The 22,758-nt window shown below is 37.3% G+C and overlaps 3 protein-coding genes across 6 annotated transcripts; 2 read left to right on the top strand and 1 right to left on the bottom strand.

The window, feature by feature from the left end:
• The first annotated feature begins 856 nt into the window (after positions 1–856).
• On the top strand, positions 857–5,271 carry LOC111778861 (vacuole membrane protein KMS1). Of its 2 annotated transcripts, XM_023658854.2 has the most exons (9): positions 857–1,210; positions 1,643–1,741; positions 1,814–1,854; positions 2,648–2,726; positions 2,923–3,210; positions 3,791–3,948; positions 4,238–4,354; positions 4,486–4,665; positions 4,803–5,271. In XM_023658854.2, the coding sequence occupies exons 1-9, from the start codon at positions 1,150–1,152 to the stop codon at positions 4,977–4,979; spliced, it is 1,200 nt and encodes a 399-aa protein (XP_023514622.1). In that variant the 5' UTR covers positions 857–1,149; the 3' UTR covers positions 4,980–5,271. The 2 variants fall into 2 exon arrangements, with proteins under 2 accessions (XP_023514622.1, XP_023514621.1); XM_023658853.2 differs by having other exon boundaries at positions 858–1,210; positions 1,643–1,854.
• A 3,066-nt stretch (positions 5,272–8,337) lies between these two features.
• Positions 8,338–15,094, bottom strand: LOC111779263 (protein TIME FOR COFFEE). Of its 3 annotated transcripts, XM_087119066.1 has the most exons (12): positions 14,578–15,094; positions 14,395–14,477; positions 14,058–14,358; positions 13,782–13,963; positions 13,420–13,687; positions 12,872–13,335; positions 12,671–12,760; positions 12,281–12,563; positions 12,103–12,169; positions 11,924–11,990; positions 11,447–11,815; positions 8,338–11,347 (listed from the first exon to the last, which is right to left on the bottom strand). In XM_087119066.1, the coding sequence occupies exons 1-12, from the start codon at positions 14,678–14,680 to the stop codon at positions 8,939–8,941; spliced, it is 4,686 nt and encodes a 1,561-aa protein (XP_086975192.1). In that variant the 5' UTR covers positions 14,681–15,094; the 3' UTR covers positions 8,338–8,938. The 3 variants fall into 3 exon arrangements, with proteins under 3 accessions (XP_086975192.1, XP_023515148.2, XP_023515149.2); XM_023659380.2 differs by having other exon boundaries at positions 14,058–14,477; XM_023659381.2 differs by having other exon boundaries at positions 13,797–13,963; positions 14,058–14,477.
• Positions 15,095–21,309: 6,215 nt separating this feature from the next.
• On the top strand, positions 21,310–22,171 carry LOC111779001 (mavicyanin). Its single transcript, XM_087119282.1, has 3 exons — positions 21,310–21,541; positions 21,632–22,035; positions 22,112–22,171. The coding sequence occupies exons 1-2, from the start codon at positions 21,355–21,357 to the stop codon at positions 21,970–21,972; spliced, it is 528 nt and encodes a 175-aa protein (XP_086975408.1). The 5' UTR covers positions 21,310–21,354; the 3' UTR covers positions 21,973–22,035; positions 22,112–22,171.
• The last annotated feature ends 587 nt before the right edge of the window (positions 22,172–22,758 follow it).

Below are 22,758 nucleotides of genomic sequence, written 5' to 3'. Positions count from 1 at the left end.
TTGTGATAATAACGTGTGTGGTGAATATCAATTATAGTGAAATGACGCTCGTGGTCCAAATTATTAGCTATTCATGTTTGAAAGGTAAACAGAACGAGATACTTATTATGTGAGAGAACATCGACAAGTCCAATCAACAAGATATCAAATTTGACACGATTGAATAAGGATTTTTGTTAGATCATGAAGCATCTTTGTCTCGACCTCTTCTTAGTATAGCTTTGAACTTCGCTCTCACGTGTGAACTCGTAAATTTAACTTCTTCGTTCATATCACCTATCTGCTTTAGGTGTCTGGATGAGAAAGGTTTTGACCTTATGTAGTACTTGGATTGGTCAAATCCATTTCGAACGATTTCTATTGCTGCATGGATTAACGAGATATTTTCCTTATATAATTTTGAACTCTACTCGTGTGTACGCGAGTTTATAGGTATCTTATATTATTAGACCTTTAATTTCTTCAGTTCAATGCCAATCATAATAGAAAATTATTAAAAAATACAGCCATTTTCTTTCTTAATTATTGAGTTGACTTTGACCATATTAAAAAGAAAAATATCTTTTAATTAATTAATTGGTCTAAGTAACCATTATTTATTAGCTTTACTCGCTTAATAATTTATTATTTTTAGTTTATTTACTTTTACAAAAGTGTCTAAAATAAATTTAACTTATTTTTATCAAATAAATAATTTAATTTTGTATATATTTATAAAAAAAAAAAAAGAGGATATAATTAAAATTAAAAATTAAAATTTAATTTAATTGATCAATTAATGGGATACCGTAGATATTTAAAATACGTAAATTTTTAAAATTTTATATAATAATTATAAAGTAATAAATTGAAAGTTATCTGTTCAAAAAATGGGGGAAAAATGAATGTTGAAGGTAAACGAAGAAGCGTTCGATCTTGAAGGGGAGAGCGCGGATCTTCGTTCCTGAACGATTTCGATTTCGATTTCGATTTCTTCTTTCGTCAATAACAGATGCTAACTTTCAGATTTTCTTTTTCCATTTTTTCCTCGTAATTTTAGTCATGATTCTCGTCCATCTCTGATCTCCTTTTCTCTGTACAGGAGAATAAGATTGAGATTAAAAGAATTTCTCTCCCTTTCGATACTGTCTTGTAATTGCAGGTTGCGGAATGGGGACTGGTGAAGAAGCAGCTTCCCTTGCTGCTCATGATTCGGAAGTATCCATTTCAGGCAAGTATTTCGATATCTTCTTCTTTTTTTTTTTTTTTTTTTTTTTTTTTTTTTTTTTATTGATGTAAGAAAGTCGAAGGAAATTTGGATTCTTAATATTGTTTACATTATTGTTATTACTGTTTTATATTTTAAGAGAGATTTGAGTTTGGTGATTGTCTGAAGTTTGTTAATGAAGTGATCCTTCACGGCAATGAGGGGCCTTGATTGATTGAGTGTACTGGTTAATTTCAAACCAACGCAAAAGTGAAATGAAATTCATTTGTGTCTTGCTTCTTCAGTTTGATTTTGTCTGGACGATTTACCGTTTTAGTTGTTGCTTTCACTTGGCTTTCGTGGAATTAATGATAACAAGTATTCTGTCCTATTCAACTTAGCTTAGGGTCGTTCACATTGTATCTTATCTCTTGATAAAATTTCTATAATTTACAGAATTATGTCGGAAGCACAAACAAGATCTTGACAATTTGACATTGGTTAATCAACCATTCAAAACATTGAAGTTTTTCACTTTGGGTGTTCTTCAATATGGTAAACACTCGATAGCTTACATTTTAGCTAAAGGTGGTTGGCTTTTGCTTTTAAACTTGATTATTGGGGCAGCTGGAATTCTGGTTTTGACAATTGAAGGGCCACATGAGAAGGTATCTCTGCCTTCTTGAATTTATGTTAGCTTCACATCACTCATTCCAGCATTATATGTGTGCATATTTGCATCAAATATTCACTCTTTTCAACAATATGTGTGTATATTTATGCAACTGCAAGTATTACATCATTTAGGATGAACTGTGATGAATTTTTCATGATCACATTTTGAAGTATGTTTGTGATTTTCGCTCTATTGATATGGTAGCTTTCGGGATGGATATTCTATGTTTTATTAAAATGTTTGTAGGTTTGCCATTATCCAGCAATATATTTTACATGGATACTATCTGTAATTTTAAGCTGTACCATCCTAAATGTGATAGTTCTAAGCAAATGATTGCACTCCTTATGACATTGTTTTATCACGGGTTTCTAAGAATGATGTTTTTTGAATAAATGTTGTGAATTTAAATTCCTGCCTGTTTATGTAGGCTCTTGAGAGTTGTTATAATTGTACCCAAGAAAATGCTGCAAAAAAATTTATGCACCATATATATACTGAATCAATCCAGTAGAAATGCCATATTATAGAAGAGGTTGGAACTTGGAAGTATTTAGAGGAACTGTTAAGATGGTGGATAGAGAAATGATGGAAACTATCCTAGTAAATGTTGTTTGATTGAAGTGGGGATATAGCTCTTCATAAATCACCTTGTTGCGCTTTTATATTCAGGAAGTGAATTTATTTCTATCCTTGAAATTGTTGACCTTTTCCTTGTAATTTGGCCATTGCCTTCCAGTTTTCAGGCAATCGTTTTATAAAATAAATCTTCTCTGCTTTTGCAGCATGTGGAGGAGATTGTAAAATACTTTGACTACGGATTGTGGTGGGTGATCCTAGGAGTTGCATCATCAATTGGACTTGGTAATTAATGTTGTTTGATTCAAGATCCGTGCTAATTATTCTTTCTTCTTTGTAAGACGCAATGTTTTTTTTCTGATATTTAGATTGCAATTTGCTGTTATCATCAATATTGTATTTATTGTGCTAATCTGTATTGATAGGATGGGATTGAGCATCTGAATCTTATTTGATTTCACGCCCTATCATTTACTTTCAGGGTCTGGCCTGCATACTTTTGTTCTTTATCTGGGGCCTCATATTGGGTTTTTCACGATAAAGGCGGTGCAGTGTGGGCGAGTGGACTTGAAGAGTGCTGTTTATGACACAATACAATTGAAAAGAGGTCCATCATGGCTTGAGAAGGATTGCTCAGAATTTGGACCTCCAGTTTTCACATCACAAGTCCCCCTCAGTAGCATATTGCCCATGGTTCAGATAGAGGCAATTCTCTGGGGTATTGGGACTTCCTTAGGAGAGCTTCCTCCTTACTTCATCTCAAGGGCGGGTATGAGAAATAGTGTGTTTACTAGTATTCGTCAATAGTTATAAGTCAATTAAATTCTTTTGGTGATATGACAATCAGTTGAGCATTTTTTTTATATTCCATCTTCTCTTATCCATTTTTTTTTCGGTGGGTGGAACTTGTCTATGTAAAAACAGTTTGCAATACTGAAAGAGAGAACATTTTTAATTCGTGATCCTAAATAGTAAATAGTCAACATTTTGTAATTTATAGGTAGGAACTACTGGGCAAGGCAATGCTTTGAGGTCATGGTGTAAGTAGTTTTTGCTTAGGATTGAATGGCTATGGATAATATTGTACTTCTTTTTGAAACCCTTCCTCGTCATAATGATGATGTGAAAATATGATAGAGCAAAATGTAATGGCAAACAAGAGCTTGTTCAAGTTTTTACTTCGGAACTTTGCAATTAGTGCTATGATTATGACCAACAATCTAGTCTGTAATCTGAAATTCTCCAATTGTAATTTATGGCTTTGCCAATTGTAATTTTTTGCATTGCTGATATTCTTTCATATCCAAGCTTCATATTTTATGTTCAAATATATTTCTTCCATTGTGCAGCACGCCTCTCTGGTGGCAGATCAGAAGCAATGGAAGAACTAGATGCCTCTTCAAGGGAAACTGATGGACTCATTTCAACATATTTAAACAGAATCAAGCGATGGTTCCTTTCACATGCTCAACATTTAAATTTCCTTACTATTCTACTGCTTGCTTCGGTTAGTTATGACTTTATTCTCTTCAATTACTGATATTTTATTTTCCTTTTTTTCCTGCCTTCCATTGGGGGTGAGAGTATAACTTTACTGGTTCGCTAATTTCATGTTATTTTTCCCCTTCAAATATGTTATATTCATTACAACTTAGTGGTCATAGGGACATATTCTCATGGGATAAAATTTTGTGTAAGCTAAACTTCATAATGTGTCTTTTGACGCTTATGATACTTACCAGCATCAATCATATCATTAGCACGATTGTTTCTGATCTTCACTGCTTGTCTTTCAGATTCCAAATCCTCTGTTCGACTTAGCTGGCATTATGTGTGGACAATTTGGAGTTCCTTTCTGGGAATTCTTTTTTGCTACGCTGGTTGGAAAAGCTATTATTAAAACTCACATTCAGGTTTGTGAAGTTTTTATATTTTGTTGTCTAATATTATTTGACTTTGTTTGCAAGGGAGCTAAATCCCTTTTACATGTTCAAGTTAAACCCGTGTATCTTTTGATAATTTGGTGCTTATGATTTCCGTGCAGACCATTTTCATCATTGCTGTTTGCAACAATCAGCTTCTTGATTGGATAGAAAACGAATTATTATGGATACTCAGCTTTGTGCCTGGATTTTCATCTATCTTGCCCGGGCTGGTTGCCAAGCTCAACGCAGTTAAATCTAAGTATCTGAAAGCACCATCTCAAGTCGCGGCTAATGCCAAGGTACTTGCTGATATTGCATTCATCTGAAAATTCTATCAATTTGTTTGCCTGAGAGCTTATCTGCCAAAACCCGTTGTTTACCACATTCATCTTATATGCCTCTTTTCTTCCTCTTTCCCTTCACCTCTCAACATCAGGCCAAGAAATGGGACTTTTCGGTTTCTTCCATCTGGAACACTATAGTATGGCTCATGATCATGAACTTCTCTATCAAGATTATGACTTCAACTGCCCAAAGGTACTTAAAGAAACAGCAAGACGAGGAGCTGGCCGCCATGACCGACAAAGTCTCTGCATCAGCATGCTCGAATTAACCCGACCCTAATGCTCTCTCTCCTTTCATCCTTATAACCAAGATTTAGCATAAGTCCCACTGGTTCGAGTAATCGAGAATCTGTCTGGAGAACCTTCTGTTAGAAAGCTGTATAGAATAGGAAGGCATTTTGGAGAAGAGCAAAGTTACAAGCTATACATGATTAGGAAGGCATTTCTTTGGGTAATTATATTAACTTACCCGCTCTTAACCATTGGAAAAATGCACCATTATTCTTTCTTAGTCTCAGACATATATGACTCATTACTTGAATTATGATGGCTTATCACTCACTCTAATTTCTCTCTCTTTGGTTGAATGGTCTGTGCACATTTTATGGTTGCTGTTGGATTCTCAAAACAGTTAGTCAGGAAATCTCCAATTAAGAAACTTAGTAGTAGTGCCTATGAAGTGGGCATCCAGTATTTGATATTTGATAGATAAACCACTAGGTTGACATCTTATTCAGACATTATATTTTTAATTGAAATACTGTTCTGATGATTCATCTTATCTGGGAAAAATCCATTATCTTCAAATTCCCACTTGCTTTGAAAACTGTGTTACGAGGATTATTAGAAATCACGAGGCCCCTCACAATAGTAGTTAAGTAATAGTTCTCGTGGCTTTGTTTTTTGTTTTCTCAAAAATCACTAGGCACATGGATCTGATCTATGGTTCTAGATCACCTCGGTAGCAATTATATATATATATAGATATACCTATGTTCCTTTAATTAACAACTTAAATTTAGGATGTTTAACCATAATAATAGAATAATCTTAGTTTAAAACCTTTATTTATATAATTTAACCTACCTAAGATAGTAAGATACAATATTTATTAATTTAATTAAAATGGTAAGTACAATAAAAAACACCCTGGAAAGTTGGTACGGCAACGGGAGCCACAATTTTGTTATTAATAAATTAGTGGGACATAATACTACTAACCCTTCCAAATTCCCATAATTGCAGAAATACCCCTACGTCATAATATCACCTAACAATTATTATTAATGAATTAATAGTTAGTAATTATTATGTTCTAGATAACGCCCCAACTCGTCTAATCATTCCTTTTTAGACGTCATATATTCTAATTTTTTATTATCTGATAATTTAAAATTGTTAATATATGTCAACTTAAATATAGTTTAATGATTAAAATATCACTCCAAATTTAGGTGGGTGTAGAGCCACCGAAAAGGACGGTGGGGCTGGTGGGGTCGATATCCATTGATTTTGGGCCATTGGATTGAATATTTATAATGTATTTGATAATAAAGGAAAAGGGGATATGTTCACTTTTTGTTTGTAATGTAATGAAAAAATGAAATATAAAGTAATGTGAATGAAAAAGGAGTTTTGGTTTTGTTTGGCAAAACGACGTCGTTGTCTTTCATTTTGATTTTGCCACATCATTTTGTCTTATTCTCTGGCCCCACTCCCTTAAAAAACATTTGTGGGACCCTCTTTTGCACCTTTTTTTTTTTAAAAAAATTTATTTTGTTATTTAAGGAAATTAAATTAAATTTATTTATTTTTATTTTGTGGAGTTTGATTTGGTTGCTACACTTTTGTTGTGGTATGGTATCCCATCATTTTGGATGGTCATTCAATCTCCACGGTCCGATCTCTCCCTCTCTCTTTCTCTAATTAGGGATTGGAATAAATTTTGTACTAATTAAACCTAATCTTTGTCCTAATTAATGTTGTTCTAATTAACTAGACGTTTATTAATATATCAATGTCGGTTAATAATATAAATCTATTAATAAAAATGTGTATGATTGATGACAAACATGCAATTTTTTTTAAAAAAATATTATATTTACACATATATATAGATAGATATGTGAATATTATAAGATATCATAAACAAATGGTAGCTACATCGTTATCTAAACGATCTATACACTATTTATGTATAATCTATGATTTCAAATATAAAACTCTCAACTTTCTTGTCACAACTTGATAATGAAGATATGATCATGTGCATTATTGGATATTAAAATGGAAAGTAGTTGGTAAAAGGGTATATTTGGATGTCAGAAAAGTACGAATTTCAGCTATGCAGTAGAGGACAAAATGGTCATATTTTGGGAATAGTTTGAATAGATTCGGTAATAGAAAAGGAGCATATTTTTTAACTTCAACCTGTTGGTGTAACATAGATGTCCTTTTGGACAATAGTCAATCAAAAAACTAAGCAAGAGCTAAGTCAACACATTTGGAAGAATCTCGCCAAGGCCAAGACAATGACAATAGTTCATATACCGTAAGATTTACAGGGTGGAGATGTACGATAGAGAATAAGTGGGATATGGTAGGTTTAAGAGATAGGGTAGAATTTAAACTCCCACACTATTACTATACCATAGGAAGTCTAGGATGCAACAAAGGAAGCTATAAGAGACAAAGGCCGGAGTGCCCAGACTTAGCAGAGGACAAGACAATTCGAGATCAAGGTGCATCAAGCTCAAACTCTTTCCCTTATTGAGACATTGATCTCGATCAACTTTTAGCAATTATGAAACCCAACAAATCTTTAGTGACTCAACTCATTCACCTTATTCAACTAGATCCCACACCTATCAAACTTAGTATAGGTTCAAACTTCTAACTTTGACTCTTAATCCATCCATCATGACTCAAAAACTAACTTTTAAAATGGTAATAAGTAATCAATCACGGTCGTTTTAAGAATAATATTAGATAATTAATAAGGTTGGGAGACACGTGCAAGAGTACCTCATGTCAGAAAAAGTGGATGTCCCACACCTTTGACCTTGATCGTTGTGAAAGCCCCACTTCACTGGAAGAACACAACACAAACACATCCCAATTGATACCCCATCCACCTTCCTTTGTCCTTCCCTCAGCCTCACCCACTTAATCAGCAGAATTTGCTTAAAAACTACAACAAACAAAATCTCAGGAAATCCGAAGTTTCTGATTTCCTTTCCACACACAAACAGATTAAGATAATGTTGTTATATCTATCTCAATTCTGGCTGAGCCACGACTGAGATATTGACAACAAAACAGAGCTTACCCTTTTCTTTCCACAATCTTCTTCTTCTGTCCACTATCAAACCACACTTTTCCACTATCATCATCATATAAAAAGACCGAATCAACGGTCCACACGCTCTCCACATCCATATCAACTTTTCTTTCTACACAGTGTGTTATGCGATGAAGATGGAGGAGAGTTTGTAAAAGTAGGTCAGCCTGTGCTGCTTTCCAGCTCTGCCGCCTCTTCCACCCATCATCATCTTCTTATCTCTAACAAATTCAGATTAAAGACTTCAAGAAAGTGATTGAAGGGTCAGTGAAAAGTAAACAACCAAGGAAGGGAATTAAAGGAAGTTTTTATCAAAAAATGTGAGGGCTACCCATTATATGTGCCAAACATATACAACTACACCCTCCTCCTCCTCCTCCTCCTCCTCCTTCACTGCACATATTATATGTTAAAGATGATGCTGTTCTAAAAGCTCTTAAAAGAGAGAAATGAACCTCAAAAAGGTAATGAAATCAGATATCTAAGAAGAAAAACCTCCATTACAGCCCACCACCCGCTTTTCCTCTTCACCATTCCATCATTGTGTAAAGCACTTTACAAAGTGCTGTGTTGTGTTGCTCCTTTGTTTCATCAAGTTTCTTTTCTTTGCATTTCCTTTCCTCTCCCCATTCAGACCAACCATGTGTTCATCAGACCATTAACATCAATCTGGACAGATAACTGAACAGCCTAGACCTGAAGCATTCTCAGATGGAGGACTATTTTCCCACTTCCTCTCACAGCTTTCCCAAAATTGTGGGGTTCGAAGTCCGACGAGCATTCAGATTGCTGCTGCTTAGCTAGTTGAACTTGCATTTCTTCTCAGGCTGGCTATCAGATAGATGCCCGTTGTTATTTTCCTGGGCAAGAGACACCATTCGTAATTCTCTACCCACCCGCAGGTTGTTTTTGCTCTGTTGATTTCACTTGCACTGCAGCAGTATGCACGTAAGGAAAACCTGCAGGTACAAGCTGATGAGGATTACCAGAGGACTGTGTAGTAGCAAACTGTGCAGGATGGAGAATAGCTTGTGTAGGTAAGCCACCAACAGCTTTCATATTAGCTGCATTAGCTGCAGCTGCTGCTGCAGCAGCAACAGCCTTGGCAGGATCAGTAGTGGTGGTGCCTCCAATTGTAACAGGGTGGACAAGAGATAGCATTCCATTGGAGGATGTTCCTCCCGAGCCCTGTGCTTGCTGCTCTGGACGACGTCTTGAATGTGAAGGCGAAGCCGTGGCAGTGCTAGTTGAATGGGGAAATTGAGCCTGCATGTAAGGGAAGAGCAGCTGAGCTTGCTGCAATGTTTGCTTCGCCAAATGTTGCTGTTGCTGTTGCTGTTGTGACTGTGGATGTTGGGATAATTTAGTTCCAGAATTTGAAGAGGCCACTTGGTTATTGCCAAGAATTGACGTAACATTTCTCCCACCAACAGGAGATGCCTTCTGGGGGGGCATAGATGTAGGATTCTTTGTCTGCTGTGATGATAAAGAAGAAGATTGACCAACTTTATGGCCCATGGAACTGGAAGTAGCTGTCCGCGGGCTTCCGCTGGCACCCTTTGACATCGAAGAATTAGTTGGCGAACCGATCATTCCCGGAGATGGTGACTGATTACTGCTAGCAGGTTGCTGCCCTTGTGATTGTGTGGTAGATTTTTGGTTAGCTGCAAAAGAGATCTGAGAGTGGTTTTGCTGCGGACGGCCCTGCTGTTGGGGAAGATTTTTGATGGATGATGTATTTGATGAAGACAGAGAGGGGGTTGGAACTTGAGAAGAAGTGGTGGTTCTTACAGAATTCTTCCACTGAGGAGATTGAGCAGGACTGTTGCTGTTACTTTGGACAAGATTTTGAGAAAAAGAAGACAATGCATTAGGAAACTTGGCAGCCATGGATGTAGGAGGGTGCTCAGCATAGACATTGCCATTACTTGTCGCCGATGTTTTAGTCCTTGCCACTGCAGCTGCATATTGCTGTTGCTTTTGAAGCTGAATCATCTGTTGTTGTTGATGTTGATGTTGCTGCTGCTGCTGCTGCTGCTGACTTCGCTGCAGTGGATGCTGAGAACCACACATATTTACAGTGCCCATTGCAGAGGGCATAACGGAACCTGAAGTTCTAAGAGTTCTTGCAGAGCTGTCAACAACAGCAGCCCCAGCCGGAGTTGTGGACTCGGCTAAATCAGTTCTAGAGAAGGCAATGGACTGTCCAACAGTTGGAGAAGCCTTCACAGACATGTTCTTCCTCTCATCCTCTGCAGCAGATGTATGCACGGTTTTTCCTTCTTCGGCTACACGATATATCTTTTTCTGCTGAGCAGCCTGTGCAGCTGCAGCTGCAGCCATAATGTGTTGATACCCTTGCCTGGTGATCTCAGGAATACTTTGAAATATAGGATGATTTGGTGATATGGAGGAAAGGTCGAGTCCGGGAGCAGATGGTGCCCCATTGGGAGGAGCAAAGGACAAAGCAATAGTTTGAGATGGTTCCAGACCTTTAGAACCCTGCGGCTGTTGTTGTGGCTGCTGTTTCTTGTCATTTGGTGCCCCACCACCTGCAGCCGCCATTGAAGCAGGAGTCATCAAAGCAAAATTAGGAGTATGCATTGGCATTGGAAAATTTGGACCATATACACTCAGATTGGCAAGATTCATTCGACTATCAGCAGTCGACGGGCTATCTTCACCACCAATCTCAGACTCGAGTGGCCTAGTTTGATGAGAGGCATGATTCTGCTGCTGTGAATGAGAGGGCTGATTTCTGGAGGCAGGAAAGCCTTGAAAGTTCCCACTGACAGTGCTCCCATGTGGCCTCTGCTGCTGATTCGATAGGTTCTTTTGAGACGACGAGGAACCATTGGCAGCAGCAGCAGCATTAGCATTCTGAAGGCCCTGTTGATGAGGGTGAGACTGAGGAGGTGGTTGCTGCTGCTGAAGCTGCGAAGGATGAAGCATTTGGGAAGAATAAAACGACCCATTGAAGAACGGCATAGAATGAGTGTGGGTTCCTCTATATGGCGGCGGTGCACCGACGTGCGCTGGAATTGGGTATGTATATCCATTGTTCTGCAAAATGGCTAAATATTGTGGTTCATTGCCAGGCACGCCCGAATAGTTGAAACTCATTGCCGGTGCGGCAATGGCTGCCACAGCTGAGGTACTAACAGAGGAAGAATTTGAAACCACATTGCCATTGGCATTCCCACTAGGAGGAGGAGACTTCACAGAAACAGGCCGAACAGAAGTGGCTACAGCTGCCTGCTGCTGCTGACTCAAAGGCAGAATAAAAGCAGGGCCATGCTGAAATTCAACACACAACGCCAAATTCAGCATATAAAACAGAAGATCTCATCTCATACCATACAGCCAACAGAAATAATTGTGTAGAAAAAGTTATACCAGGATATTACTAGGCGCCCCCGGTGGTAGAGCTTGCTGAAGCAAAATTTGCTTTCTCTGAGCACCATCACCAACATTAACAGCCTGAGAGCCCCTATCCTTCCCAGCATGACCCGAAAACATTCCGAGACTCTGGCCCTTATCCAGCATTGCATTTTTCCCGTTTTTCGGTAGATTTCCTTGCACATCTGCATTGGGCACAATGCTGAGATTACCATGCTTGGGCCCAAACAAGGAAGCCGAACCTGCTGCTGCCGGCCAGAAGGGATTCATCCTCGCAATTTGCTGATGATACAATATATTCCGAGCAATGTAGAAATGCGTCGCACACCTCTTCAGCCGGGGTTGATGGAAAAGCAAATTTGGCGGCTGTTAAAAGCCAAACAAGGAGAGATTTAGGAACTGAATAGACCCACAACAACACAACGGTAGAAAAAGTATAAAGAAGAACGTTTAGACTAACGCAGAAACGTCTACCTGCATGGCTGCCGTAGGCAAAGCGCTTCCATCCACCGACACAACTCCTGGCAGAGGAGCCACATATCTGCTAAAACAAGACAGTGTCATTCCAATGGAGTAGAACAAAAAGAAAACACCAATATATACTGATATAAAGTTCTGTAAGGATCCAAATAGCCCAGATTGTGCGACCATACCCCATAGGAGGCAACCCACTTGGCCAGCCAGGTAGAGACATGGGCAAAGGAAGGGAGCTCGCTTGAGCTGAAAATAAAGTAAAAAAACAACATTGAATCAGCAACCACTTTTGAACCAAACCAGATAAGGAGAGTGAGGAAAGGATGGAGGTGCTGGGATTCGAAAAGTGGAACTTACAAGCACCAGATCCAGCCTTCTCGGAGCCCAGTTGCGGCGGTGGATGTTTCAGAACATACTGAGGGAACTTGGTGGCGTCCACAACATTTGCAGTGGCACAATCTCTGCCAGTTGTTTTCTCTAAATCAAGTTGAAGGTCAACCTTTCCATCTTTGCAAACAATGGGCTTCTTTGAATCATCACCTTCCTCAGCTGCAATTGCTTTGGACTCCACGTTCACAACTTCTTTAGTCCCAAGTCTGGCTGTTCCTTTGCCTTCTTCCTTTATCAGAGGTTTCGTTTCCTACATAAATGCAAGCAAGCCAAACAAGATTATATAAACAATTAATTCCAACATGGGCCATACCTATCAAGCAAGTGGGCAGGAGAAAGTGAGGGTGGCCCGCTTACCGTGTCCGCATCTATGACCATTGGTTTAGCATCTACGGCCACAAAATCAATCTCTCCATCCCTTTCTGGTGAAGCTCGTAGTGGAGGAGCCTGTACAACACAGGAAAAACAAGAAAAACTCTAATTTCCATATAAAAATACATAAACTTGACTGGGGATTTTTTTCTTAATGATGTAGAAGAAGAAGAAGATTATCTTCACCATCAGATCTATCTTGTATTTATCATCCCGCTGGTTATCAACGTCGAAGGTGGACGATTTGGTTGCTGTCGTATCCTCTCGCTTGTCTTCCAATCTATGGCCGTTTGATTCCTTCAGGGGCGATTGGGGTTCTTCCTTATTTGTACTCAAAACTTTGCCTTCTGATTCTTCAGTCAATGGCTTGGAATTGGACATGACACTGGCTGTATTCACCTTCAGGGCTTCTGGATGGGACTCAGAAGTTGCTGGTAAGGCCTGGGAATTTCCAGATTCGTTTGAAACAACTCCATTTTCACCAGCAGATCCAGAAACTTTATCCACATTTGTTGAAGGGATATCGGTGTTGGACGGTTGATCGGCTGCTTCAGGCTTGGCTGTCGACGAAACAGGGCTATTCCGAAGACTGAAAGCCACCATGTTCTCATCGTCGTACTTCACAGGACGCGGTCGCTTCCTCTTGGGTGCTGCAAATTTCACATCGGATAATTATGAAATATTGATTTCAGACACTTTCACAGAGAAATAACCATAGAAAACAAAAAACTCACCAGTGGCTGATATCGGAGTGACAGAGGAGCTGGAATTCTGAGGCAAAGCAGAAGAGGGGTTAGAAATGGGCGATGAAACTCTGGATTTGGCATCCATGGCGGATTTGTGATCAAACTTCATGGAATCGGCTTCTTGTTTTGGAGGGGCTTGAGGCTGTCTCATCATGCCGTACAAGACTTCAGCAATCTCGATCTCGATCTCGTCTTGAGCCATGGAAGACGGCTTTGAGGAGGATTTGGGAGGCCGGAGTTTAGGCCCGGCTTGCTTCTACAACAGCAGACGGCTTATCAGATACCCCTTATTTCCCCAAAAAAGAATCAGAAAAGATATAAACGGAGTAGAAGTAAGACCAAAGACCGACCAGCTTCTTCCTCACCGAAGCATTGGAAGAAGACGGCGAGGCTGGCGGCTGAAGAAGCGTCGCCATTGCTGTAAGACTTGGTGGCCTCACTGGCGATGTCGAAGCCTGCCGGTGAATAGCCTCTGTAACCATTCCGCCGCCTGCCGCTGCTGGCCAGCATTCATGAGACCGCTTCGTGGAGGCTGAAACAAACAAACAAACAAACACAAAACCAGAAAGAAACCGTCAGAATCTCCTTGCCCTAGGGCAGAGAAATCCATCCACCCGATTATATACCTGAACGGGCTTTTCTCGGTACCGACACACCAATCATCTCATCCGCGGGTTTCCACGGCGGTGCTGCTCTGAAACTCTTCGCCGGTGGATAACTTTTCCGATGGTTCAAATTTGTCGCCGGATTCGGAGGAAGCATTCTGACGGAAGCTCCACCAGCACCACCGCCATCGTCGTCTTCATCGTCCTCTTCGTCATTTACACTCTCCTCAGAACTATCTTCCCCTCCATCCTCCCTATTGTTACCGCCATGAATCAATCTATCAGCTCTCCTCCTCTTGCTCCTGCTAAGCCGATCTCTATCTCTATCTCTATCCCTGTCTCGATCTCTGTCTCTATCCCTGTCTCGATCTCGATCTTTCTTCCCGCTTCCTCGATCTCTCAATCTCACCGTATCCTGCAACTCGAGCGGTCCATCATCCTCTACACAAAAACAAACACAAATCAAAATCAAGAAAAAAAAAAAGAATGGCGGTTATAACTCATCATCATCGAAAAGAGTTAGATCTGAGAAAATTAAGACCTGGAGAGTCACGAAGACTACTAGTCCTGTATCTCCGTCTAGATAGGCCGTTGGATGCCGCCATGTTCGTCGTCGTCCTTCTAGCTTCTCTATTCCTATCCATATCTAATTCCTTCTCCCTTCCACCGAATCAACTATACCAAAAAACTAATCTCATCTCTCACCACAAGAACAAAAAGAACCCCGACGGAAAAAAAAAATCGCCGGCGAACAAAAGAAAACTCCAGAAATTACAGATTCGTTTCCTACCTCCTTCCCTCCCCTCCCCTCCCCCGGCTAAAAAACCGGTAGAGAAATGAAAGAAGAAGAACAAAGAATAAAGAGATTCCTCCACTACAGAAGCCTATCTTCTGCAGCAGCAGCAGCAGAAGAAGAAGAACAAGAAGAAGAAGATGAAGAAAAATGGTAGCTTTTCGCTTATCTAATCTGCTTTCAATCTCTTTTATCTGGAGCTTGTTAGTCCTCTCCCTCCTCTGTCTCTGCCTCTCTCTCTCTCTCTCTCTCTCTCTCTCTCTCTCTCTCTCTCTCTCTAACTCTGTAATGCATCATCCTTTCCCCTGGGTCTATTTCACTAAAGCAAAACTTCTCTGGACGGCTACGATCAAGCCTCCCAAAACGCCAAGACATCCACACCGTCCCTACTCAACAGATTCAGCGGCCACGATTTTACCAAAAGCCAACATGGCAAAATCCTAGGCGTTGAGAGTATAATGGGCAGCGGTGGGACCCATACTTTATCATGAAATAGCCACGTGTCACACTCTTTTCTTCCTTTCCAAGCTTTCATATTTACTCTCTCTACCGCTTTTCTAATTTTCTTCCTTTTTTTATTAATTTCAGTGTGTAATAAATAAAATAAATAATAAATAATAAATAATTTAATTGCCTTTTTTTAAAATTCGTTCCCCCTGAACTCAGATATATTGATGAGAGAGAGAGAGAGAGAGAGAGAGATGACTGGCTAGTTTTAGGGGTCCTTGAATTTTTCCACAAGGTGTGATTACTGATGACTGGCTATACCCGGTAGCGAAGACGTTGGTAAAAGCGACACCACGATCGCAACGAATCTAGGTGGCCGCATAAAATATCGTTCCAACCGGTCAACTTTCATTATTCGGTTTCCACGTTTTCATTCCTTTTTTTTTTTTTTTTTTAATATATATAAGACGGATGAGATTAAATTGTCGATATTTCGAAAATTGATTAGTGGGGGCCACGTGAGAACCACAAAAAATCAACCGTCCCGATCTCTTTTATCTCCCTAATCATCCACCGCCGTTGGATTACTATCTGACGTGGCCACCTTCTCCCATTTTATTAAAAAAAAACAATTAAATTTAATTAAAATCGACGCCGAGCTGGCATCGAACCAAACAGCTCGGGTCCCTCCCGTGTCGATCAGCGCGCCGTGTTTTCACCGTCGGATTGTTCCCATCGCACGGCCGTCGTTCCGAAACTCGAGTCACGGTCGCGGAATTTCCGAGAACCCATGGGCCCCACTTGGATGCTCTTATTATATTAATAATTTTCCTTCCCTCTCTTAGCCTATTGTCACGTTCGCCTTACGTGGCATCATATGATGACGTGCCCTCGGTCCCACCTTTTAAATAATTTTATTTCTTTTTTTCTCTCTCATCTCTCGGTCAAATTCCAGTATTCGCCGTAATAATTAAGAATATATTTAAACCCTAAACCCAAAAAAATACCAACCAAAGCCAAATTTAAAAAAAAAAAAAGAATCAACACGTGTCATTTTACGATTGGGTATATTCTATCCGCTTGCTACATAAGCACCCACCTCGGATCTTCATCCATTTCCCGTGCTCACATGCGGGTAAATAACTAAATATCTAATACACTATCATAGCCACGATAACTACACACGTCTGTCACGCAAACCCACTCGCACAGCCCTCTATCATTTCGCAACGTGGAATGATACTAAACATCCATGCCCATCTGTGAGATTTTTACATATCAACATACGCGAATTTTAGCATTGCTCAATAAAAATAAATAAAATATGTGTGAGGGGAGAGCAGCCACGTAGGAAACATTAGACCCCACCGGAAAAGCCTCAAATGGGCCCCACCATTATTTTATTTTATTTTTAATCTCCAATTTGTCTGTTAGCACCTACGTGGCAGTCTTTGTAACCGTATGCGTAACCCTAGCCGTCACCACCTTACTCTAATAAGCCTTCACTAATTGGCATCCATGTTTTTAGCCTTTTTAAAGCCAAAAAATAAATAAATAAATAAATAAATAAATAGACAGACTCTGACAATTTATTATTTTATTTCCTTTTTTCTTTTTAATAATATTATCTAATAAATTATTATAATAATCACACGCTCCATTTAATATTTAATTGTGGGAATATGCTTTTTTTTCCTCATTTAATTGATTAATATTCAAAACTTTGATTAACAAATAGGTCAGATTATATTTTATGGAAATAAAATTTTTAATAAATAATTGGATCATTCAATAAAAATAATTATTTTTATGTATTTAAAAATTTAACAAAATATATTATTATTAAGATTATTTGTAAATATATATGGACAACAGATTCTTTTAAGTAAATTATAGGGTAGAAATTAACTTTCATTTAATTTTTAAATAATTAATATTGATACAACATACTATTTTTAGAATAATTTATTAACGTCTCATAAATTTCTATTGTAATAAAAGAATTTGCAAAATTAGAATATAAAAATGAGAAATAAAATAATTATTAATTAACAAATAAAATAAGATATTTTGATTTATTTAATATTAATTATATAATATTATAAAAACTGGATCTTGTACATCTATCATGTTACGTCATTGGAGGGAAGAAAACAATTCAAACTATTATTAATATTAAATATAATGTATCGATATAACCAAATAATAATAATAATAATAATAATAATAATAATAATAAGCATCAAGCATATGCCTTATGAATTAAATAATTTTAAAATATAAAATATAAAATTATATTGTATTATTAACATTTTTTGACATTTTCAATTAAAAAAGCAAAATTAATTCATTATTATTATTATATGATAATCTGCACTATCCTAACTTTAATTTAATAATATCTTATAATACATAAAAGTTAATAAAAATTTATTAACAAAATAAAAGGTAAAACTTTTTTAATTTAGATCAATAAAATAAATTAAAAATAATTTAAAAATATCTAATTTGTTTTGTAATTCCAATACAATAATTTGGATTAATAATTTAGGCATTTATAATAGTTTTGGAATAGTTTGGAAAATTTATATATTTTTGAAACCTAACTTTGTCATTATTAATGAATTTTTAATTAAAAACAAAATTAGCGAATTCTTTTATTAATATAAAAATTAAAAAATTGCATGGTGGCACTCGACAAGCCCCATTCACGATCTCAATCAAAACAAAATAAAATAGAAAATTAAAAAATATATTTATTTATTTATTTATTTATAAAATAAATCTTTATGATTAATCCTCGCGCGAGTGTGAGTGTGCCACGTCCGTATGACCCACGTGCGACTAAAGGAGGTAAAGTAGGGTAGTTGGGTGTTATCTACTGAAGACTTTTTTTAATAAAGGTTCTCCTCTAATTGTGGCGACACGTGTCGGTTACCCAGTGGACGGTCTTTTCATTACAACAACACCTGATTTTAATTATTTTTAATCTTCGTAATAATTTTAAAAATAAGGTCGGTTATAACTCTATTTCTCAAGTTGACCGAACTAAAAAAATAGCAACTTTACCCAAATTTTAATTTTTTAAAAATTCAATCAAATCTATAATAGTTTAAGTCACTGCCAATATTGTCCTCTCACAATCCAATCTATAATAACCGACGTGAGATTTTATAATTCACCCCTTGAGGACTCAGCGTCTTCGCAGACACACCGCTCGATGTCTGACTCTATATCATTCGTAACAGCCCACAACCTTTTTATAACTTAAATTCGGCAATTTGGGTTGGTTGAGTTCTCAAATCATATAAATACCTTAGATGTCGTAATATTATTTTTTAGAATAAATGTTGAATTACTAATGTTTGTATATTTGTCGTATTATTATTTTTATGATTTGATAAAATTTCATAAACTCTCGTAATAAATAGTTTTTATGAATTAATTTCGAGAATTTTAATGCTTAAAGTCAAATTTATAAAATTATATAACATTTGTTTTTAAATGGATTAATTGGATATGATTTTTAAGTTGGATTTGGCAACCATCCTATTATGGGTAACACATTGTTGTCAATAAATTTATTTCAACTTTTGACTAATTAATCAATTTAGATAACAAAACAAAATAAATAAAAAAAAGTCAAAACTATATTTAATAAATAACATTCTTATATAATTTATTAATTGTATAGTTTTATATTAAAAATATATAAAATTAATTCACCGACTCATAAGGAATATTTCGTTCTCTTCTCCAACCGACGTGGAATCTCACACTATCGATATGTAGCCAAGTAATGTTCGAACGAAGACGGTTAGAGTGAGTGAGAGGGGCAAGATGGGAATTTCACCTCTGCCAAGACTATCTTATCTCCATCAATCTGGGCTTGGGCCAAGATTGTGAGAGCCATATGGGCCCTAAACCAGTCTCAATCCTGTTTTTGATGGCCCACAACTCTTTGTAACAAAGCCGACATGTCGGTTCATTACATTATAAATTGTAGAAACTTACTTGAAAAATCAATGGAGTTGAGCTAGATGAGGAGGAGATGAGGAGGAGACGGAAGTTACGAGACGAAGAAAACGAGCCGAACCCGTCATTGAAGAGGGAGAAGAAACTTCACGAGCGCTACTTACATTGATTTTCTATACTGGTTTAGACGTTATCTACTTTTGTTGTCTGCCATTCTGATCTGATTTATTATATTTCTTTCACTGTGAAACTTTGGTTACGCTTTCTGTAATATTAAATTACGTGCACACTCCTAACATTAAAGTAAACATAACACGAGTAGCAAAAATTGATGTGGGACAGCCATCGCCTTTTGATTTTTGATTTTTGATGTTTGTGATATCAACCTATCTTTATCCCAATCTTATCCTTTCAAAATCCTCTCTCTTCATCTCATTTGTTAATACCCTTTTCGTCATTTTTCATGCGTATCTCGAACCAATTAGAAATCGATAAAATATTAATATCTACAGGTTCAAAATAAGAGTCGTTCTATAACACATCGAGCATAAAAAATAAATTTAAGATCAAATATTATTTTGGTATATGATTTTTTTTAAAAAATAAATTCATAATCTTCGATCGTGCTTTTAATTAATATAGATCGATTATTGGTCTACTGTTGCAAGTAATTCGAAATCTACCTCGTTTATCATCATCGCATAGCGAACGAACGTAATAGATGATAATAATTGTTCACCAAATTATGGTGATGGTGACGAGAGACATCGATCAAATATTCTGAAAGAATCCATATTAAAAGAAAAATGTTAAGCAAAAAGCAACCTCTAAAAGTCTAATTAATTGTTGCTCTAACTTAAAGACAACATCATATCTAAACAACATTCCAATAAATTGAATCATAAAAAAAAAAACGATCCACCACCAAATATTCAAATGGTCGAATTCAAATTTGGTGCAAAAACGATACTCGTTTTAAAGAGCTCCCAAAATGTTAATACCCACTTAGTTACCCGTCTCTATCAAACGAAAGAAAACCGACAGATCTTTCATTAAATAAATGTAAACAAATCCATTGTTAACAAATATTGTCTGATTTAGTCTGTTACATATCACCATCTCAGTCTTACAGCCCACTGCTAGCAAATATTGTCTACTTTGACACATTACCGTGAGTTTCACAGTTTTTTTTTAAACCCCATGTGCTACACCCTTATAAGAAATATTTAGTTTCACTTTCCAACCAACGTGGGACCTCACAATCCACCCTCCTTGGGGATCTAACTTGCACACTGCTTGTTGTCTGTCTCTAGTACCATTTGTAACAACTCAAGCCTACTATTTGCAGATATTGTCTCTTTTGTGATTTTCTTTATGGGCTTTCCCTCAAAGGTTTTAAAATGCGTTCGGGAGACAAATCCATACATTTATAAAGAATGTTTCGTTGCTCTCTCCAACAACCCAGGTGAGATCTCACAAGAAACAACGTTGTATTCAATTTGTATGATACGCTACCTACGAACGATTTAGTTCCTCGACCCGAACCTTGTATTCTTTCCTTGGAAGGTCTTCAAGTCCAACAATTAATGGTCCCACAAAAAGTTTAGTAAAGGAAAAAAGAAATATAGTATCGTATTCTTATTCTCCTAAAGTCAAAATTATTAAACCCATAAATATTTTTCTTTTTTAATTTATTGCGAAAAAATCAATTGCCTTAATTAAAAATGATTCTCTTATAAATAAATTGTGATTAAACGACCACAAAATATGGTTAAAAGTTAAATGACTCTTAATTAAATATTTATAATTATTTTTATTTAAAAGAATTTTAATTGATATCGTTATTAATTTTAAATTTAAATTAATCCCAAAATTTAAGGATATAAATTACTTTTTTTCCTTAAAAAAAATTGCTTAAATTCTAAGATCCAATGCCCAAAATGGGTCCACCCCTTAACAGAAAATTAATTAATTTTTTGTAAAATAAATAAATAAATAAAATTTTGTAAAACAGAGTATATAAATTGACATAGAAAGTTACTGCCTTTTTAACTCATCCATCAAAATTTCTTTTGAGCGGAGAGAAATTTGAGAGAGGAGAAAATGGGTTTTGCGGCGGAGAGAGTGGCGGCGCTGATGGCGGCGGTGTTTGTTGTCATGACGATGGGACCGGAGCTAGCAGCTGCGACGGTTTATAAGGTCGGAGACGCCGCTGGATGGACCATCATCGGCGGTGTTGATTACAAGCAGTGGGCTGCAACCAAGACTTTCCAGGTCGGCGACGTTGTCGGTAAGTTTCCGATCAAGATTATATTTTTTTAATTGTAATTAATAAAAAGTTTGAATATTTGGAAAAAAAAAATTGTTTTTTTTTTTTTAGTATTTGAGTACAACCCCCAATTTCACAACGTGATGAGAGTGACGCATGCTATGTACAAATCCTGCAATGTCTCGGCGCCTCTGGAGACCCACACGTCCGGCAACGACACCATCGCTATTACAACCAGAGGCCATCATTTTTTCGTCTGCGGCGTTCCCGGCCACTGCCAGGCCGGCCAGAAGGTTGACATTTATGTGCTGCGCCATACTTCCGCCGCTGTAGCTCCGTCGCCCTCTGTTCCGCTTGTAATACCTACCCCTGCACCGGCACCTAGTGGTGCTGCCACTCGCCTCGGCGGTGGCCTTGCGCTCTTGGCTTTGCTGTTCTCTGTTGTAGCTTAAGATTGATAGCCTTTTTGCGACGACGCTGTGTTGTTTTTGTAGCTAATGGAGTGTTCTTTTTTTGTTCTATGTTTTTTTTTTTAATTTTGAAGTTTTTGTAATTTGGAAATGACGAAAATGGTCATCGTATCCCAACTAGTTTAGGGTTGATTAGATTGAAAGATATTAATTTTAAATGCTATTTTCGTCATTTTTTTTTTACTCTAGGTATGCTTCATTTCTCTTTTATTCTTTCACTCCAATCCAATCCGATAGGAGCATACCCAATCAACTCGATCAAGAGATTAAATATATAAAGATTATTATGTAAACAGTTATTAATATAATTGAAAATTTTCTCATAATTAACCACTATTAGGTTCACACTAGCGACACAGGTGGGAATGGGGAAGTCTTTCCCATCTCGATCTTCACCACTTATATATATATTAATATGTGTTGAAAATATATTTATATTAGGCGGGGTGGGATAGGACAAGGTTTGTGATGAACGCTCCAACTACACCCTCCTATATAACTCAAACAAAGATGGGAAGAAAAGGGTAAGGAGTGAATGACCCATGTCTAGATGTTCGGATACCTTGAGAAGTCTACCAGTGTGTCGCTCCAACTACACCCTCCCGATCGTATAACTCGAACAAAGATGGGAAGAAAAGGGTAAGGAGTGATGACCCATGTCTAGATGTTCGGATACCTCTATCCTCAAGAAGTATAATGAACATATTGCATTCATATTTTCACTTTGAACTTGAAGATGCTAAACAAAAGAAATCATTACACAACGAG

Source organism: Cucurbita pepo, chromosome 17 (genome assembly GCF_057944985.1).
Source record: "Cucurbita pepo subsp. pepo isolate OVF chromosome 17, ASM5794498v1, whole genome shotgun sequence".
NCBI lineage: Eukaryota > Viridiplantae > Streptophyta > Magnoliopsida > Cucurbitales > Cucurbitaceae > Cucurbita > Cucurbita pepo.
This window is presented reverse-complemented; position numbering and strand designations above follow the sequence as displayed.

What these genes read in the sequence shown, in the direction of transcription:
- LOC111778861 (XM_023658853.2), top strand. Translation starts at nt 1,150, where the DNA reads ATGGGGACTGGTGAAGAAGCAGCTTCCCTTGCTGCTCATGATTCGGAA. An exon ending in TTATTAAAACTCACATTCAG is followed by an intron (nt 4,355 to 4,485) that starts GTTTGTGAAGTT and finishes ATTTCCGTGCAG; the next exon opens with ACCATTTTCATCATTGCTGT. An exon ending in AAGTCGCGGCTAATGCCAAG is followed by an intron (nt 4,666 to 4,802) that starts GTACTTGCTGAT and finishes TCTCAACATCAG; the next exon opens with GCCAAGAAATGGGACTTTTC.
- LOC111779263 (XM_023659380.2), bottom strand. Translation starts at nt 14,680, where the DNA reads ATGGATAGGAATAGAGAAGCTAGAAGGACGACGACGAACATGGCGGCA. An exon ending in ACCGAGAAAAGCCCGTTCAG is followed by an intron (nt 13,964 to 14,057) that starts GTATATAATCGG and finishes TGTTTGTTTCAG; the next exon opens with CCTCCACGAAGCGGTCTCAT. An exon ending in GAAGGCTGGATCTGGTGCTT is followed by an intron (nt 12,170 to 12,280) that starts GTAAGTTCCACT and finishes CTTTATTTTCAG; the next exon opens with CTCAAGCGAGCTCCCTTCCT.
- LOC111779001 (XM_087119282.1), top strand. Translation starts at nt 21,355, where the DNA reads ATGGGTTTTGCGGCGGAGAGAGTGGCGGCGCTGATGGCGGCGGTGTTT. An exon ending in CCAGGTCGGCGACGTTGTCG is followed by an intron (nt 21,542 to 21,631) that starts GTAAGTTTCCGA and finishes TTTTTTTTTTAG; the next exon opens with TATTTGAGTACAACCCCCAA.